The following is a 21,276-nucleotide window of genomic DNA, read 5'->3' on the forward strand; positions in this document are numbered from 1 at the left end:
ATGTGCCCAAACCATTTCAAAACACCCTCTTCTGCTCTCTCAACCACGCTCTTTTTATTACCGCACATCTCTCTTACCCTATTATCACTTACTCGATCAAACCAACTCACACCACATATTGTCCTCAAACATCTCATTTCCAGCACATCCACCCTCCTGCACACAACTCTATCCACAGCCCACACCTCGCAACCATACAACACTGTTGGAACCACTATTCCTTCAAACATATCCATTTTTGCTTTCCGAGATAAAGTTCTCGACTTCCACACATTCTTCATTGCTCAAAAAATTTTCGACCCCTCCCCCCACCCTATGACTCACTTCCACTTCCATGGTACCATCCGCAGCCAAATCCACTCCCAGATATCTAAAACACTTCATTTCGTCCAGTTTTTCTCCATTCAAACTTACCTCCCAATTTACTTGACCCTCAACCCTACTGTACCTAATAACCTTGCTCTTATTCACATTTACTCTTAACTTTCTTCTTTCACACACTTTACCAAACTCAGTCACCAGCTTCTGCAGATTCTCACATGAATCAGCCACCAGCGCTGTATCATCAGCAAACAACAACTGACTCACTTCCCAAGCTCTCTCATCTACAACAGACTGCATACTTGCCCCCCTTTCCAAAACTCTTGCATTGACCTCCCTAACAACCCCATCCATATACAAATTAAACAACCATGGAGAATCACACACCCCTGCCACAAATCTATATTCACTGAGAACCAATCACTTTCCTCTTTTCCTACACATACACATGCCTTACATCCTCGATAAAAACTTTTCACTGCTTCTAACAACTTGCCTCCCACACCATATATTCTTAATACCTTCCACAGAGCATCTCTATCAACTCTATCATATGCCTTCTCCAGATCCATAAATGCTACATACAAATCCATTTGCTTTTCTAAGTACTTCTCACAAACATTCTTCAAAGCAAACACCTGATCCACACATCCTCTACCACTTCTGAAGCCACACTGCTCTTCCCCAATCCGATGCTCTGTACATGCCTTCACCCTCTCAATCAATACCCTCCCATATAATTTACTAGGAGTACTCAACAAACTTATACCTCTGTAATTTGAGCACTCACTTTTATCACCTTTGCCTTTGTAGAATGACACTATGCAAGCATTCCGCCAGTCCTCAGGCACCTCGCCATGAGTCATACATACATTAAACAATCTTACCAACCAGTCAACAGTACAGTTACCCCCCCCCCCTTTTTTTTAATGAATTCCCCTGCAATACCATCCAAACCCACTGCCTTGCTGGCTTTCATCTTCCGCAAAGGTTTTATTACCTCTTCTCTGTTTACCAAATCATTCTCCCTAACCCTCTCACTTTGTACACCACCTTGACCAAAACACCCTATATCTGTCACTCTATCATCAAACACATTCAACAAACCTTCAAAATACTCACTTCATCTCCTTCTCACATCACCACTACTTGTTATTTCCTCCCCATTAGCTCTCTTCACTGATGTTCCCATTTGTTCACTTGTCTTACGCACTTTATTTACCTCCTTCCAAAACATGTTTTTATGCTCCCTAAAATTTAATGATACTCTCTCACCCCAACTCTCATTTGCCCCTCTTTTTCACCTCATGCCTTTCTCTTGACCTCCTGCCTCTTTCTTTCATACATCTCCCACTCATTTGCATTATTTCCATGCAAAAATCATCCAAATGCCTCTCTCTTCTCTTTCACTAATAATCTTACTTCTTCATCCCACCACTCACTACCCTTCCTAATCTGCCCACCTCCCATGCTTCTCATGCCACAAGCATCTTTTGCACAAGCCATCACTACTTCCATTAATACATCCCATTCCTCCCCCACTCCCCGTACGTCCTTTGCTCACACTTTTTTCCATTCTGTACTCAGTCTCTCCTGGTGCTTCCTCACACAAGTCTCCTTCCCAGGCTCACTTACTCTCACCACTCTCTTCACCTCAACATTCTCTCGTTTTCTGAAAACCTCTACAAATCTTCACTTTCGCCTCCACAAGATAATGATCAGACATACCTCCAGTTGCACCTCTCTGCACATTAACATCCAAAAGTCTCTCTTTCGCGCGCCTATCAATTAACACATAATCCAATAACGCTCTCTGGCCATCTCTCCTACTTACATATGTATACTTTTTAAACCAGGTATTCCCAATCACCAGTCCTTTTTCAGCACATAAATCTACAAGCTCTTCACCATTTCCATTTACAACACTGAACACCCCATGTACACCAATTATTCCCTCAACTGCCACATTACTCACCTATGCATTCAAATCACCCATCTTTATAACCCAGTCTCATGCATCAAAACTACTAACACACTCACTCAGCTGCTCCCAAAACACTTGCCTCTCATGATCTTTCTTCTCATGCACAGGTGCATATGCACCAATACTCACCCATCTCTCTCCATCCACTTTCACTTTTCCCTATATCAATCTAGAGTTTACTTTCTTACAAAGGCAAAGTTGCTTCACTATGAGTATATCACTGTAAACATTTACACATTCTTCAACATCCTGTTCATTTAACACCCTTGCTTCATTGCATGAAAAACCTCTGGCATACAGCAATAAATCCTGAATAATCTGTTGTTAGCATCAAACATGAAATCAATGGAGGTCATGCTCTGCTTCATCCTGAAGAAACATTATGGAAGGCTACAAGTTACACCAAGCATTTACCAAACTCTTCTGGGGACACCTTGGCTAATGCTCTAGATGTATACCAAACAGCACTCTTGATGGAAAACTTTTAAAAAATTAAATCCCCTGTCCACTGCTGTAAGCATTTAGCATTATCCAAATGAACTCCCCCTTATATTGGCACTTTAATGAATGTAAGATTCCTTGGTCAGTGGGCTGTATGAGAGAGGTAAAATTCAGGGGCCCATAAACACCATAACCAATGTCTCTTATATGGAGTTTTGCATAAGGGTGTGTGGAGTAGTGGTCTAATTGATCTACCTACATACCTATATCCCTAAAGTCCATTCCCACCTGAAACTCCCTAAAGGGGGTGTCCATGAAAACAGTCTTATAACTAGCAAATTCCAGTGCTGCTTCTTAGCCTTTAGTGCTCACCCTAAACAGGCCACTGGCAGAGGGTAACTCTAGGGCAGTGTTTGCAGAGGCACTTACCTAATGTTCCTACAGACTACTAACTAATGCTTCTTCATAATGTTTCTACGTACTACTTGTTACTTATGTCTCAACCTAAATGTCCCTACCTATGACTTCTATCTATTGTTCCCATCAATTTGCCAAGAGGCAGGGCAAGTGCTTAATGTTCATTGCAGGAAAATCCAGAGTTATGAAGAATGAGCTGTACGCCTAAAGTGTTATCAAGTATTATCTAAGACAATGAGAGATTGTATGTTTGTGGACCAAATGCCAGTAATCCATGTGTGGGTGAGGCAGAAAGATAAGACAGCTACCTAGGTCACAGGAGTGCAACTTGACATCCACTAAAGTGCTGGCTCACTACATACTCATCACTACCCTTCCCAATACCCAATCAAGTACTAAAAGAATGCTACAGGTTTTAGTAAGAACAACCAAGCCACAATATGCCCAGGCTGGCAGCACAAAATGATTTTTAAACCAATTAAGACAGAGCTCAGCTGTAATCCATGCACACTCTTTGATCTTGTAAGGTACCAGAAAAACCCTATTTATAAATCCATATTTCTTATGTACATTTCCTCCAGGAACTGCCATCAATGGTCTGGCCATGGCAAAAGAGTCTCTACTTATTCCTGTCCTTACATACCTCCCTCGCATACACCATTCCATGCATTCCTCCACCATTTCTCTCCTCCCAGTACTCTTCCACTCTATATCCCCAAATCGCAAGTGGCCTTCCTCTCAGATCAACCACTTTAATTGTTACTAATACTACCTGCCTGGGTATCAGGAGGGTTAGTGAAAGTTGCATAGAGAGCCAGCACTTCAATGGTTGTCAAGTTGCACTCCTCTGACCCAGGTAGCTGTCTTTCCTTTCTGCCTCACTCACTTTTTGTTTACAAACAGATAATCTCTCCTAGCTACACATAACAGTTGACAGCACTTAATTCACACTGCTCATTCTTCATAACTTTTGATTTTCCTGTGGCGAGCACTTGTGGCGAGCACTATGTCCTAGCCCTGACTTTTGGTAAAATGTTAGGATCAGTACATAGCAGTAGTAGGTAAGAACATTTAGGCAGGAGCATTAGGTAGATACAATAGGTAGTAGTTGTCAGTAGGAATATTTGGTAAGAGCCTCTGCAAACACTATGCTAGTTGCCTTCTGCCAGTGACCTGTTAAAGGTGAGGCACTAAGGGATAAGAAGCAGCACTGCAGTGTCCACCAGTTATGGAGACTCTATTGCCATGGTCACCCACTTGAGAGAGTTTCAGTTGGAACAGGCTTCAGAGATATAAACTGATCATATGCTCTCCTTGTAAATTCCCTGATTTGCATTCCTTCCACATGTTCAAACCACCTCAAATTATCATGTTTCACCCATTAAAACACTCTACAATTTGCATTCTCTGCCACAGCAAATCTCTTACACATCCCCACATTTTTCCATCTAGTCATACAAGATGTTCTTCTCAAATAACTTTTTTCCACAGCCTGGATTCTTGACCTCCTTAACTCATTCCCTTCCATGTTTCAGTTGCATGGATCAGGATCGGGACTATGCTGTTCCTTAATCCTTTCTTCACTTCCATAATTACACTTCAACCCTTCAATATTCTATCAAGGGACTTGACTCTCACAAATTCCCTATGATTCTGACTTTTATCAATAAGTAATAAATTCAAGTTATGTTCCAGTGCATTACATGTGAAAACTAGACACTGGATGTAAACGGATGTGGCCTTTCTTTGCCTGTTCTTGGTGCTACCTCGATAACAAAGGAAACGGCAATCAAGTATCTGAAACACAAATCGTGTCCCAGTAGCATTAGCACACTCAAGAACTTTAAGCCTTTCCTTTAGTCCTTAAACCCTGTTTGCAATGAGTCACTTGCAATAACATGCACCTTACTAGATACACAGGACCAAAATAATGATGTTTTATCAGCAATGTACATCTGCATATCTGCTTAGGTGATATCTTCTTCATGAACCAAGTTAAACAATTCTTCACAGGACCAAAATAACGATGTTTCATCAGTAATGTATATCTGCTTGGGTGATATTTTCTTCATAAACCATCTTAAACAATTCTTCCAAATAAAGTTTGGCAGATTCATGATTAGCTGAAACTTTTTCTCCTCACTTTTAAGTCATAAACTGTGGGTTTCTTGAATTTGGTAGACCAACCTGAGTAGTAGTCATCTGGACTTAAGACCTAATTCTTAAAATACCTTGGCTTGGATCATTATCACATCACCATGCGAAAGGAACTTTTTCATTCCTATGAAGATCTATCTACCTTAACAACTCTCATTGTACAGATAAGCATTCTTCGGTTGACACTCTGTTTTTTGTTTGTCCAAAAACTTTGGAATATCATTGTCAGCATAAAATTTCCACAGCTCAGCTTTCCATTTCTTTTTCTTGAGGTCATATATGATGGAGCTACAAACCCCATATCTATCACACAATCTCTTCAATGACGCTCTTTCTCTAATTTCTAAAGTACTTTCACATTCTATCCAATACTTAAGGAAACATGCAAGAGAGAGTGCAACCAAAACCACATGTACCATATAGACTCTCCCTCCCCCTAAAAAAAAAAAAAAAAAAAAAAACTAGAGTGTAAGACACAGGCACAGAATATTTTTCACTTTACCTGAAATATACCCATTCTCTATGCCCTCTTGAGAGGCTTAAGTTTTCAGTAATTTCAAGTCCAGTAACCAGAAATAATCAGCTACAAAGATTTCTCTATGTCACTGGAGTAGTCACCAAAACAAATGGTTTTTGAAACATTCTGGTTTCCAGGTCACTGGATTCGTGGTTGTCTAAACAAATGTGAATTATTCTAAAACTGTGATAAGCTTAACAAGTTTTGTGCATGAAGATATATTTCTAATTCTTGGATGTTAACAATTTATAAAGAAGGATATTTTTGGAATCCACAAAATGTATATATTATTCTAACTTCTTTCCCTCTAATTTTGAGTCAATTTCATATTTTTCTGAAGATACGACACGCAATATTGCTTAAGACTTACTCAGCGTATTCATAACATGGAAAGCCATATCTGAATTTGTAAATTCAAGCCCTACTTTGGGCGGAAGAACACAGCAACATCATATAGAGTAATGTGTCCAATACTGGGCAGTCACTACCCTGCCATGGTTTGACATCAACTAACGCAAACACCTTGAAGGATGTTAGTTTAAACTTCATGAGGCCGCCTTAAGTCAAGTGCAGAAAACAGTCAGCTGAGAGATGATACTCTAGTGAGGTGTAACACCATACATCTGATGAATGGTACCCTACTGACGAGAAATGTGACACAGAACAATGGTACCCTGCCGACCTATAAAAATAGTAATGAAGGGTATGCCATTATCATTCTTTAATGGTCATGACCAGTGCCCTCCTGACATGTCAACTATGCAGACAACCAACATTAACAATACGACATGTCAAACTGTAAACATGGTTAACTGTAACCTGTTGACTTGTTACACTAAGCAGCATGTATACAGCAGCTCATCAACTGGTGGTACTAAAAACAGATGGCAATGGTAAACCAATGATACTGCTCATATGTGGAGCCTGTTTACCATCACATCACACGGGTGATAAGTGGCACACGATTAATTTGTCACACTTTACTGTAAAGTTAACACATGATGCCTCACTAAAATGACAAATCATAATCTGAAAAGTGGTACCCCATTCACTTGTTTAATGTACACTGACAAATGGTAACACAACTGCAGTGATACACATGTCAGTGTAAGCCACCCATTTTTCAAACTAAAGTAAGGAAGGCTCAATGTTGGAATACAATGCTTTTATTACAAAAGAACACAATTACCAAACTACATAAAGTGACAAGCCTCTATAAAATGAGACATCATTAAAAGTAATGTACAGAAAGTGGTAAAATAGAACTTAAAATTCAAACATGGACATGAGACTTATCAAATTATATTCTTTCTGGTTTTAATAATTTCAAACTCAAAATGAGTCAAAAAAAATTGTATTGTGCTTTGACCCAAATAATTGACAGATGTAATCTGTAAAAGAAGCATTAAACATGCTAAAATGTTGTCCTGTTAAATAGTTACTTACAGTCTCTGCCACATATATAGTGTTGACAATGTTAATACTATACAATATTCCCAGACAACATCATATTGTAAAGTATCAGTTTCTATAATTACTCCATCTTTTAAATAATTAACATCAAAAACTCCTAGACATTCATTTATTCTCACGTCCCTCTATGTAGCGTATCTGAACCAAGGCATTGCTGCCAAAAGACAAATCAGTCATACGGTTCCAGTCTGTCTGGCCCAAAACAAAGCCTCGCTCCCGAGCAGCTGTTTGCTTCTTGCTTTCCTCAACATCTGCCCATCGTACCTGGTGAATTTATTTGAAAGATTAATGAGTGTATATTAACAGTAAATTAATAATATATTCATTTTCATTTATTATGCTTAACTACTGTCTCCTGCATTAGTGAGGTAGTGCAAGGGAACAGACAAAGGAATGGCCCAACCCACCTACATACGCATGCATATACATCAATGCCCAAACACGAACAAATACATACATAAACATTTCAACATATACATGCATATACACACACACACACAGATATACACATATATACATATGTAAACATCCATACTTGCTGCCTTCATCCATTCCTGTCGCCAAGCATAAAATAGCATCTCACCCCTCCCACCAGCAAGGCAGCGCCAGGAACAGACAAAAAAGGCCACATTCGTTCACACTCAATCTCAAGCTGTCATGTGTAATGCACCAAAACCACAGCTCCCTTTCCACATCCAGGCCCGACAAAACTTTCCATGGTTTACCCCAGATGTTTCACATGCCCTGGTTCAATCCATTGATGGCATGTCAACCCCGGTATACCACATCATTCCAATTCACTCTATTCCTTGCATGCCTTTCACCTTCCTGTATGTATAGGCCCTGATCGCTCAATATCTTTTTCACTCCATCCTTCTCCCTACAATTTGGTTTCCCACTTCTCCTTCCTGCCACTTCTGACACATATATTCTCTTTGCCAATCTTTCTTCACTCCTCTCCGTGTGCCATGTGTCCAAACCATTTCAACACACCCTCTTCTGCTCTCTCAACTACACTCTTTTTATTACCACACATCTCTCTTACCCTTTCATTATTCACTCTATCAAACAACCTCACACCATATATTGTCCTCAAACATTTCATTTCCAACACATCCACCCTTCTCTGCACAACCCTGTCTATGGCCCATGCCTCACAACCATATAACATTGTTGGAACCATTATTCCTTCAAACATACCCATTTTTGCTCTCCAAGATAATGTTCTCACCTTCCACACATTCTTCAATGATCCCAGAACCTTCACTCCCTCAGCCACTCTGTGACTCACTTTCACTTCCATGGTACTATTCGCTGCTAAGTCTACTCCCAAATATCTAAAACACTTTACTTTCTCCAGTTTTCTCCATTCAAATTTACCTCCCAATTCACTTGTACCTCAACCCTACTGAATCTAATACCTTTACTCTAATTCACATTTACTCTCAACTTTCTTCTTTCACATACTTTACTAAACTCAGTCACAAGCTTCTGCAGTTTTTCACCAGAATCAGCCACCAGCGCTGTATCATCAGCAAACAACAACTGACTCGCTTCCCAAGCCCTCTCATCCAGAATAGACTGCATACTTGCCCCTCTCTCCAAAACTCTTACATTCATCTCCCGAACCACCCCATCCGTAAACAAGTTAAATAACCATGGAGACAACACACATACCTGCCGCAAACCTACATTCACTGGGAACCAATCACTTTTCTCTCTTCCTACTCGTACACATGCCTTGCATCCTTGATAGGAACTTTTCACTGCTTCTAGCAACTTACCTCCCACACCATGTACTCTCAAAACCTTCCACAAAGCATCTCTATCCATCCTATGCCTTCTACAGAGCCATAAATGCTAAATACAAATGTTTTTCTAAGTATTTCTCACATACATTCTTCAAAGCAAACACCTGATCCACACATCCTCTACCACTTCGGAAACCAAACTGCTCTTCCCCAGTCTGATGCTCTGTACATGCCTTTACCCTCTCAATCAATACCCTCATATACAATTTCCCAGAAATACTCAACAAATTTATGCCTCTGTAATTTGAACATTCACTTTTATCCCCTTTTGCCTTTGTACAATGGCAATATGCATGCATTCTGCCAATGATCAGGCATTTCACCATGATCCATACTTACACTGAATATCCTTACCAACCATTCAACAACACAGTCACCCCTTTTTTAACAAATTCAACTGCAATACCATCCAAACCCACTGCCTTGCTGGCTTTTATCTCCCACAAAGCTTTCACTACCTATTCTGTGTTCACCAAACCATTCTCCCCGACCCTCTTCGCACACCACCCCAACCAAAACATCCTATATCTGCCACTCTATCATCAAACAGATTTGACAAGCCTTCAAAATATTCACTCCATCTCCTCACTTCGTCACTACTTGTCATTACCTCCCCATAAGCCCCTTCATCGATGTTCCCATTTGTTCTCTTGTCTTATGCACTTTACTTACCTACTTCCAAAACATCTTTTTATTCTCCCTAAAATCTAATGATACTCTCTCACCCCAACTCTCATTTGCCCTCTTTTTCACCTCTTGCACCTTGCATATATACATATGAAGAGAATGAGTGGGAAAGATTGATCAAGAATGTATATGTGTCTGAGGTGGAGGGTACAAGGGGAAACAAAAGACCAAATTGGAGTTGGAAGGATGGAGTGAAAAAGATTTTGAGTGATCAGGGCCTGAACATACAAAAGGGTGAGAGGCGTGCAGGGAATAAGAGTGAATCGGACCCATGAGGTATACCAAGGTCGATGTGCTGTCAATGGACTGAACCAGGGCAGCTTGGATGGGGAGCTGTGGTATCAGTGCATTACACATGACAGCTAGAGACTGAATGTGAACGAATGTGACCTTTTTTGTTTGTTCTCCTGGTGGTACCATGCTGAAGCAGAAGATAGCGATGCTGTTTCCTGTGGGTACGGTGGCACCAGGAATGGATTAAGGCAAGCAAGTACGAATAAGTACATATGCATATAAGTATATGTCTGTGTATGTATGTATATATTGATATGTATATGCATGTATATGTGCGTGTATAGACACTTTCATCCACAACACACTGCATACTCACCCCTCTCTCCAAAACTCTTGCAATCACCTCTATAACCACCCCATCCATAAACAAATTAAACAACCATGGGGTCATCACACACCCCAGCCGCAAACCGACATTCACTGGGAACCAATCACTCTCCTCTCTTCCTACTCATACACATGCCTTACATCCTTGGTAAAAACTTTTCACTACTTCTAGCAACTTATCTCCACACCATATTCTCTTGAGACCTTCCACATAGCATCTCTATCAACCCCATCATGTGGCCTTTATTGTCTTTTCCTAGCGCTACCTCGTGCACATGTAGGGGGAGGGGTTGTTTTTTTATGTGTGGCGGGGTGGTGCGAGGCAGCGCTAGGAAAATATAACAAAGGCCATATTCGTTCACACTCAGTTTCTAGCTGTCATGTGTAATGCACCGAAACCACAGCTCCCTTTCCACATCCAGGCCCCACAAAACTTTCCATAGTTTACCCCAGACGCTTCACATGTCCTGGTTCAATCCATTGACAGCAGGTCGACCATGGTACACCACATCGTTCCAATTCACTCAATTCCTTGCATACCTTTCACCCTCCTGCATGTTCAGGCCCCAATTGTTCAAAATCTTTTTCACTCCATTTGGTTTCTCACTTCTTGTTCCCTCCACCTCCGACACATTTATCCTCTTTGTCAATCTTTCCTCACTCATTCTCTCCATATAACCAAAACATTTCAATACACTTTTCTGGTCTCTTAACAACACTCTTTTTATTCTCACACATCTCTCTTACCCTTTCATTACTTACTCGATCAGACCACCTCACACAACATACTGTCCTCAAACATCTCATTTTCAACACATCTACCCTCCTCCACACAATCCTATCAATCGCCCATGCCTTACAACCATATAACATTGTTGGGGCCACTATTCCTTCAAACATACCCATTTTTGCTCTGTGAGATAACATTCTTGCATTCCACACATTCTTCAATGCTCCCAGAACCTTTGCCCCCTCCCCCACCCAGCAACTCACTTCTGCTTCCATGGTTCCATACGCTGCCAAATCCACTCCCAGATACCTAAAACACTTCACTTCCTCCAATTTTTCTCCATTCAAACTTTCCTCCCAATTGACTTGTTCCTCAACCCTACTGTACCTAATAACCTTGCTCTCATTCACATTTACTCTCATCTTTCTTCTTTCACACACTTTATCAAACTCAGTCACCAACTTCTGCAGTTTCTCACCCAAAGCAGCCACCAGCGCTGTATCATCAGCGAACAACAAATGACTCACTTCCCAAGCCCTCTCATCCACAACAGACTGCATATTTGCCCTCTTTCCAAAACTCTTGCATTCACCTCCCTTACAACCCCATCCATAAATAAATCAAACAGTCATGTGGACATCACACACCCCTGCCGAAAACTGACATTCACTGGGAACCAATCACTTTCCTCTCTTCCTACTCATTCATATGCCTTACATCCTCGATATAAACTTCACTGCCTCTAGCAACTTACCTCCCACACCATATACTCTTAATACCTTCCACAGATCATCTCTATTAACTCTATCATATGCCTTCTCCAGATCCATAACTGCTACATACAAATCCATCTGCTTTTCTAAGTATTTCTAACATACATTCTTCAAAGCAAATACCTGATCCACACATCCTCTACCACTTCTGAAACCACACTGCTCCTCCCCAATCTGATGCTCAGTACATGCCTTGACCCTCCCATCTAATTTCCCAGAAATACTCAACAAACTTATACCTCTGTAATTTGAACACTCACTTTTATCCCCTTTGCCTTTGTACAATGGCACTATAAATGCATTCCACCAATCCTCAGGCACCTCACCATGAATCATACATATATTAACTAACCTTACCAACCAGTCAACAACACAGTCACCCTCTTTTTTTATAAATTCCACTGCAATACCATCCAAACCCACCACCTTGCCAGCTTTCATCTTCCGCAAAGCTTTCAATACCTCTTCTCTGTTTAACAAATCATTCTCCCTAACCCTCTTGCTTAGCACACCACCTCGGCCAAAACACCCTATATCTACCGCTCTATATCATCAAACACACTCAACAAACCTTCAAAATACTCACTCCATCTCCTTCTCACTTCACTACTACTTGTTATTACCTCCTAATTTACCCCCATCACCGATGTTCCCATTTGTTCTCTTGTCTTACGTACTTTATTTACCTCCTTCCAAAACATTTTTATTTTCCCTAAAATCTAATGATACTCTCTCACCCCAACTCTCATTTGCCCTCTTTTTCACCTCTTGCACCTTTCTCTTGACCTCTTGCCTCTTTCTTTTGTACATCTCCCAGTCATTTGCACAATTTTCCTGCAAACATTGTCCAAAAGCCTCTCTCTTCTCTTTCACTAACAATCTTACTTCTTCATCCCACCACTCACTACCCTTTCTAATCTGCCCACCTCCCACCTCTCTCATGCCACTAGAATCTTTTGTGCAAGCCATCACTGCTTCCCTAAATACATCCCATTCCTCCCCCATTCCCCTTATATCATTTGCTCTCACCTTTTTCCATTCTGCACTCAATCTCTCCTGGTACTTCCTCACACAAGTCCCCTTTCCAAGCTCACTTACTCTCACCACTCTCTTCACCCCAACATTCTCTCTTCTTTTCTGAAAACCTCTACATATCTTCACCTTCGCCTCCAAAAGATAATGATTAGACATCCCCCAGTTGCCCTACTCAGCACATTAACATCTATAAGTCTCTCTTTCATGCACCTATCAATTAACACAATCTAATAACGCTCTGTGGCCATCTATCTATATATAAGAAGTGGTGGGAACAAGGGGTACAGGGAGACCAAATTGGAGATGAAAGGACAGAATGAAAAAGTTTTCAAGTGATTGGGGCCTGAAAATGCAAGAGGGTGCGTGGCATGAATGGAATAGGATGAATTGGAATAAAGTGATATACAGGGGTTGAAATGATGTCAATGAACTGTGCCAGGGAAAGTGAAGTATCCTTTTCAAACCATGGAAAAGTCTTGAAGGCCTGGCTGTGGATAAGGAGCTGTGGTTTTGATGCATTACACAAGACAGGTAGAAAATGGATGTAAGCAGATGCAGCATTTCTTCATCTGCTCCTGGTGCTAACTTGTTAATGTGGGAAATGGCAATCAAATATGAAAAGAAAAAGGAAAAGATATATAGCATTAATGAGGTGGCCTCGTTTATGTAATTCAGCTGCCTGTTTCATGTCAGCTGGAAGGGGCCTGAAAGGGGCAGCTGGTGGCATGTCTAATCATTTACCTGGTGGAGACAAGAAAGATTTGTAAAAGTTTTCCGAAAAGATGGAATGAGAGCAATGAAAATTTTGAAAGTAAGTGAGCTTGAGAAACAGACATATGTGAAAAATAGTAAGAGAGACTGAGAGTAGAATGGCACAAGGTGAGAGTAAAACCAATATAGGGGAGTGGGTAATGAATGGGAGGTATTTAGGGAAGTATTGCTAGCATGTGCGAGAAAAGGTCATGAATGGTAGGACAACTAAGTCACTAGTGAAAAAAAAAAAAAGAGGTGGATGGGCAGTACTTACAAGGAAGGAGAGCACTGGAGGATGTACAAGAAAAAGTGGCAAAAGTCAAGAGGGAGGTGCAGGACGGCAAATGAGAGTTGGGGTGATTGAGTATCTGTAAAATGCTGAAAAAATAAGACATTTTGGAAGGGAGATGTTAGCATAAGAAAAACAAGAGAACAAACGGGAACACTGGCGACGGGGGTATATACAGAAGCGATAGTAGGCAATGATGAGGTGAAGAGATGAAGTGAAAATTCTGAAGGACTGTTGAATGTGTTTGATGATAAGAGTGGCAGATGTGGGGTATTTGAATTAAGAAAACTTGGAGGAAATGAAGTATACTAGATACCCTAGAGCGGGCATAGCAACAACTGGAACTAAGAAAGCAGAAGTGAGTCACAGGGTGGGTGAGGGGCAAAGGATCTGGAAGAACTGAGGAATGTGTAAGAGGAGATTTGACTATCTGGAAGGGTGAAAATAGGTATGTTTGAAGGTATAGCAGTCACAAAAGTATTGGAAGAATGCATGGTATGGGTTATAGATATGTATGAAATAGGGTGAATGTGTTGGAAATGAGATGTTTATGGACAATATGTGGTGTGAGGAGGGTTAATCAAGTAAGTAATGATAAAGTATGAGAGAGATATGGTAATAAAAAGAGTATGGTTGAGAGGGCTGATGAGGTTATATGGATATATGGAGATAATGAGTAAGGAGAAGGTGACATAGAGGAAATGACACAGAGAAGGGCAAGACTGAACTGAAGATGGAGAGATGGGGTGAATAACATTTTGAGTCCTCTGTGTCTAAAAATGCAATAAGGTGAAACGTGTGCATGGGACAGAGAGATCTGAAGTGATGTGGTATACAAGGGACAACTTGCTGTTAGTGGACTGAACCAGATGGGTGTGGTGAGAGTGTGGCAGCAAGCACTATAGGTGGGGGTGGGCAGCACACACTTATTAAGTCCCTAGACAGGGCACACAATCTCCCATCATGTCCAACAGCGAGTTGATGAGGCATCCAAGCATCTCTAGTCACTTATCCTTTATTCAGGATGTCATCTATGACCAATCAAGAGAGCCTTCAAAGCAAGTAAAATCAACTTGTGGCAGGGTATTACACATGCAAATTGTTCACAGAACCCTACTATGTAAAAGCAGTGAGATCCACACCACCAAAAGGCTTAATGGTTAAGAAAGTCTTCCAAAAACAACATGGCCAGATGTTGAGAAATCTGATTCAAAGAGAATCACTATATCTACTTCATCCTATTCAAGTGGAATGAACTATGGATGAATCCTTCTGGGAGTATCATCTGTGAACTTTTCAGCTTACATATCTATTTACCCATAACCATGCAGTCATATCTGAATTTTAACATAATCACACATCTTTTTATATCTGTGTATGCATACCATCTCAGAAGTTTTCTCTGCATACCTACCTTCATATTTGCATACACTACAATCTCTTAATATTACCTATTCACAATTACCAATAATAACTATACATGAGCATCTCTCACTAGCTTATCCCTAACTTTCTGCTTCATCTTGTGTTCAGTATGTTTTTACTAAAACATACTATACTCTTGTAGGTCATTTTGTCACTCTTCATTCTCTCTGAATGTCCACAAATCCACATCAGTTCTTCTTCTATTGTACATACACTGGTCATTTCTTTCTCAGTGACATGCATTCCTTATACTTTTCCTCCTTCTATCAATTCCAAAGAAAGCACAGAGAAGCAAATTCCAAATTCCCACATCAAGAGACATCACATATTACTAAATAAGATAACAACACCTGACTTACCCGTTTCTTGCCTGGCTGTGCTACCTTGGTATCATAGTCATCAGAAAGTTGAAGCCAATCTTCAATTGACTTAGGTTTGCCACATCCAATTTTTTTCTTCGCTGCTTTGACGCCATCAAGTTTGTCTGAGGGACAATGGAGATGATAATCATTACTTTCTACACAGTAAAAATCTTTTGCAATGAAACCTCATTACTTCACCTTTGTCAAGAGCAGCAATAAAACCAACATAAAAGCATTCAAAGTTGTTGATTCCTTAGCTTAATGGGTTTTATTCTTAACAACATAAAGTATCAAATGAAAAAAGCATACTGTAATTCACACAAAAATAGAACTGAAGGCACGTTTTACTTCTTCCACCCTAAATTTGGACTAGTATTTTCCAAAACATAGCATAAACACACAACCGAGTCCTAAGGAAGATAGAAACTATGACATAAACTCAAAGAAGCAAAGAAAAACCATAACAGTACACTCACCTAGTCTGTCCTCTTGGCTTTCCATGGTATCCCATTTGCTCCGAATAAATTCATTATAAACCTGTGGATATATGTCAAATCATATGATTTTAAGAGCATATATATATATATATATATATATATATATATATATATATATATATATATATATATATATATTGTAGGCAATGGGCACGTGAACATAAGTCTAATGACTGAAAATGGTGATTCATAGAAATATATTCCCTATTCTATCATAAAAGAGCAAAACATGCAATAAAAATATAAAGAGAAGAGTACAGTGAAGTGAGAAATAGGCAAATATAAGTAGCAGTATTTTCAGTTGGTTAGAGTTTCTACAAGATATTTCTATTGCTGTAAGTAAAACCAGAAATATCTTAAGATTACACACATAAAAAGTATTATTGTATTCATCACGTAATAACCTCTGCGTTTTGGTATGTCAAAAAACAATAGTCTACAATTCATTTGTTATATTGTCATATGATTGTATACACATAACTGGAGGAGGAATAGAAGAAAAACAGTTTATGGCAAATTCATTGCCAGACAACAAATAACCAACCACTGTCACATAACATGACAACCAACTTATGAAAAAATAGTAACAGGAACAACTGTATATAACAAATATAATTCTGATAACTTTAGCTGCACACAAATACAAAAAAAAAAAAAAAATCAACTTCATATGAAATAGTAGAGAGGCATGAGCAGCACTACTTTTCAGCATTCTCAATACTTGATGTGTCACCATGATTAATCTATAACTTTTCTTTATAAACCAAATAATCCATTGTGTGGTAAAGAAGGCATGAAAGGGGATATTTTTATTTCAATAAGAGAATTCAATAACATGGTATGTCATACAAAGTTCACTGAGATAAAACAAATTACCTTAACTCTAGAAACAACATCAAGTGAATCTGTCCATGAAACAAATAAAATAAAGCATAATACAGAGTTAATATGTCTATGATGAATATGTAACTTATGAAGTTTTAAGGGAAAAGTGAGGTGGACACTTCAGTATTAAAGATATGACTCCCCAACCTACTTTCAGATAAAATAATTCACATCATCTAGGCAGGTGCTGAAAAAAAATGTCTATCAATAATTCAAATGGATTTCATCTTATCAAATAACACTAACACAAACACCAAAATACAACCATACAAGTTCACTAAAACATAAACACACATGAGAGACAGAGATTATATCTCCCTATCTATGAAAAGATTTTGCTGGAATGGCAGGGCTAGCACATACCATTCACGCAAGTTTTGCTTATGAATCATACTACTTCTCTCTGCTACTACTCCTTTTGAATATCGATCAATTCATGGTTCATCAGGGACTGACTTCAGCCATAGGTCTAATCTTTTAAAGGTTTCTGTATTCACTCCATACATGATTCCTGTATCTCGAGGTTCATTTTTAAGCTTTCTGGCAGAACACTTATATTTTCTCTATTCTTTCTAATATAATCCTATGAATAACTCTGGATTTGATAATTCTGAATCTTCCAAAGTGAGATGCATTCAGATTTAGTGTTATTCTTTGTGGCTTTTATGGACCAGGAGAAAACAAATGATAGGGCTGATACAGATATTCTATGGAATGTTACAAATATATAGTGTGGGAGAAGAGCTACTAAAAACAGTGAAGAGTTTCCATCCAGAGTGTAAAGCATCTACACGAGTAGGAAGAGTGGAGGGCAACTGCTTCCAGGTGAAGGTGGGTACACTGCAAAGGTGTGTGGCAACACTATGGGTATTTAATCCAACTAAACATAAGCATGCTACAGTTACTATCCTCAAAAAAGTACCAATTATAAAGAAGCTTTAGTGAAAAGAAAAAAATACTGAATAAGGTATTGGTACATCCACCATCTGTAACTCAAGAGAACTAGGAGAAACTATCAAAATTTAACACTCATAATGACTCCAGTCCAGGCATGCATTCATCCAGATATTACTTTACTACACTGAAATAAAGAAAAACCAATACTACACTGTAACAGAAAAGGAAATCATCTTACACTTGTCATATGCAGATACCATACTGTACCCCTCACTATCTCAGGACCATTGACTATGAAGCTGTCAGTCATGCATCTGTCATCTGCCTATCTCTCCTCTCCACCCAGCTATGGTATCAGCATATCTATTTTTTACTTTCCCAAAATAAGGAAAAGAGAAGAAGGCCAAGAGAGGATATAAGGCTCAGTTCTCTGTTCTTAACGCTACCTCACTAACGAGGGAAATGGCGAATGTGTATGAAAAAATTTGGATTAAGACTCATTTTGTTCAACAAGTGTCTTTTTTTAAGTACTGTATTTCTTCATACCTTAGTACTGTAGATATTAACTCCTTGCCTTATACAATTTTTCATTCAAATGCTCAACATTTTTCTTTTTTCCATATCTAAATATTTTTTTTCATTATTATAAATGACTGCCGTTTCCCGCATCAGCATGCCTCTCACCCCCATATATGTTAAGGTCCCAATTGCTCAAAAGTTTTTTCACTCCATCCTTCCACCTCCAATTTCATCTGCTTTTCCTTGTTCCCTCCACCTCTGACACATACATCCTCTCTGTCAATCTTTCTTCACTCATTCTCTCCATACGTCCAAACCATTGCAACACACTCTTCTACTCTCTCAACCACATGCTTTCATTTCCATGCATCTCTCTTACCCTTTCATTACTTGCCTGATCAAACCACCTCACACCAAATACTGTCCTCAAACATTTCATTTCCAACATATCCACCCTCCTCCATACAACCCTATCTATACCCCATGCCATGCAACCATATAATATGTAATGCAACGAAACCACAGGTCCCTTTCCACATCCAGACCAAACAAAACTTTCCACGGTTTACCCCAGATGCTTCACATGCCCCAGTTCAATCCATTTTTTCTAGCGCCAGGATACAGTGACAAAGTATATAAAATAAATAAATAAATAAATAAACACACGGAGAGAATGAGTGAGGAAAGATTGACCAAGAGGATATATGTGTCGGAGGTGGAGGGGACGAGGAGAAGTGGGAGACCAAATTGGAGGTGGAAAGATGGAGTGAAAAAGATTTTGTGTGATCGGGGCCTGAACATGCAGGAGGGTGAAAGGAGGGCAAGGAATAGAGTGAATTGGATCGATGTGGTATACCGGGATTGACGTGCTGTCAGTGGATTGAATCAGGGCATGTGAAGCGTCTGGGGTAAACCATGGAAAGCTGTGTAGGTATGTATATTTGCGTGTGTGGACGTATGTATATACATGTGTATGGGGGTGGGTTGGGCCATTTCTTTCGTCTGTTTCCTTGCGCTACCTCGCAAACGCGGGAGACAGCGACAAAGCAAAAAAAAAAATAAAAAATAAAAAATAAACTATAATAAAAATAAGAAAACATTGATCTTTACTTATATTTATTTATCATACATTTGTTAATACTCAGTCTCTAGCTGTCGTGTAATGCACTGAAACCACAGCTCCCTTTCCACATCCAGGCCCCACAAAACTTTCCATGGTTTACCCTAGATGCTTCACATAACCTGGTCCAACCCATTGACAGCACATCAACTCCGGTATACCACATCGTTCCAATTCACTCTATTCCTTGCACGCCTTTCACCCTCCTGTACGTTCAGGCCCCGATCGCTCAAAATCTTTTTCACTCAATCCTTCTACCTCCAATTTGGTCTCCTACTTCCTCTTGTTCTCTCCACATCTGACACATATATCCTCTTTGTCAATCTTTCCTCACTCATTTTCTCCATGTGAACAAACCATTTCAATACACCCTCTTCTGCTCTCTCAACCACACTCTTTTTATTACCACACATCTATCTTACCCTTTCATTACTTACTCGATCAAACCACCTCACACCACATATTATCCTCAAACATTTCATTCTCAACAAATCCACCCTCCTCCACACAACCATATCTATAGCCCATGCCTCAACCATATAACATTGCTGAACCACCACTCCTTCAAACATACCCTTTTTTGCTCTCTGAGATAACGTTCTCGTCTTCCACACATTCTTCAATGTTTACAGAACCTTCGCCCCCTCCCCCACCTGTGACTCACTTCTGCTTCCATGGTTTCATCCGCTGCTAAATCCACTCCCAGATATCTAAAACACTTCACTTCCTCCAGTTTTTCTCCATTCAAACTTACCTCCCAACTGATTTGTCCCTCCACCCTACTGAACCTAATAACCTTGCATTTATTCACATTTACTCTCAGCTTTCTTTCACACACTTTACCAAACTCAGTCACCAGCTTCTGCAATTTCTCACCTGAATCAGCCACCAGCGCTGTACTATCAGTGAACAACAACTGACTCACTTCCCAAGCCCTCTCATCCACGACAGACTGCATATTTGCCCCTCTCTCCAAAACTCTTGCATTCACCACCCTAACAACCCCATCCATAAACAAATTAAACAAGCATGGAGACGTCACGCACTCCTGCCGCATACTGACATTCACTGGGAACCAATCACTTTCCTCTCTTCCTACTTGTACACAAACCTTACATCATCGATAAAAACTTTTCACTGCTTCTAGCAACTTACCTCCTACACCATATACTCTTAATACCTTCCACAGAGCATCTCTATCAACTCTATCATAAGCCTTCTCCAGATCCATAAATGCTACATACAAATCCATTTGCTTTTCTAAGTATTTCTCACATACATTCTTCAAAGCAAACACCTGATCCACACATCCTCTACCACTCCTGAAACCACACTGCTCTTCCCTAATCTGATGCTCTGTACATGCCTTCACCCTCTCAATCAATACCATCCCATATAATTTTCCAGGAATACTCAACAAACTTCTGTAATTCTAACACTCACCTTTATCCCCTTCGCCTTTGTACAATGGCACTATGCATGCATTCTGCCAATCCTCAGGTACCTTACCATAAACCATACATACACTGAATATCCTCACCAACCAGTCAACAACACAGCCA

At 39.8% G+C, this 21,276-nt stretch overlaps 1 protein-coding gene across 5 annotated transcripts in view; it reads right to left on the reverse strand.

Annotated features, from left to right (window-relative positions):
• Nucleotides 1–4,137: 4,137 nt before the first annotated feature.
• Nucleotides 4,138–21,276, reverse strand: part of LOC139751988 (uncharacterized) — a 381,942-nt gene continuing 364,803 nt past the window's right edge. For all 5 annotated transcript variants that reach the window (XM_071667739.1, XM_071667742.1, XM_071667740.1 and 2 more), the window contains 3 exons: nucleotides 16,273–16,333; nucleotides 15,794–15,918; nucleotides 4,138–7,574 (listed from right to left, as the gene is read on the reverse strand). In XM_071667739.1, coding sequence (XP_071523840.1) covers nucleotides 7,416–7,574; nucleotides 15,794–15,918; nucleotides 16,273–16,333 — 345 coding nt within the window. In that variant the 3' untranslated portion in view covers nucleotides 4,138–7,415. The remainder of the gene's footprint in view (nucleotides 7,575–15,793; nucleotides 15,919–16,272; nucleotides 16,334–21,276) is intronic.

This window comes from Panulirus ornatus, chromosome 12 (assembly GCF_036320965.1).
Source record: "Panulirus ornatus isolate Po-2019 chromosome 12, ASM3632096v1, whole genome shotgun sequence".
NCBI lineage: Eukaryota > Metazoa > Arthropoda > Malacostraca > Decapoda > Palinuridae > Panulirus > Panulirus ornatus.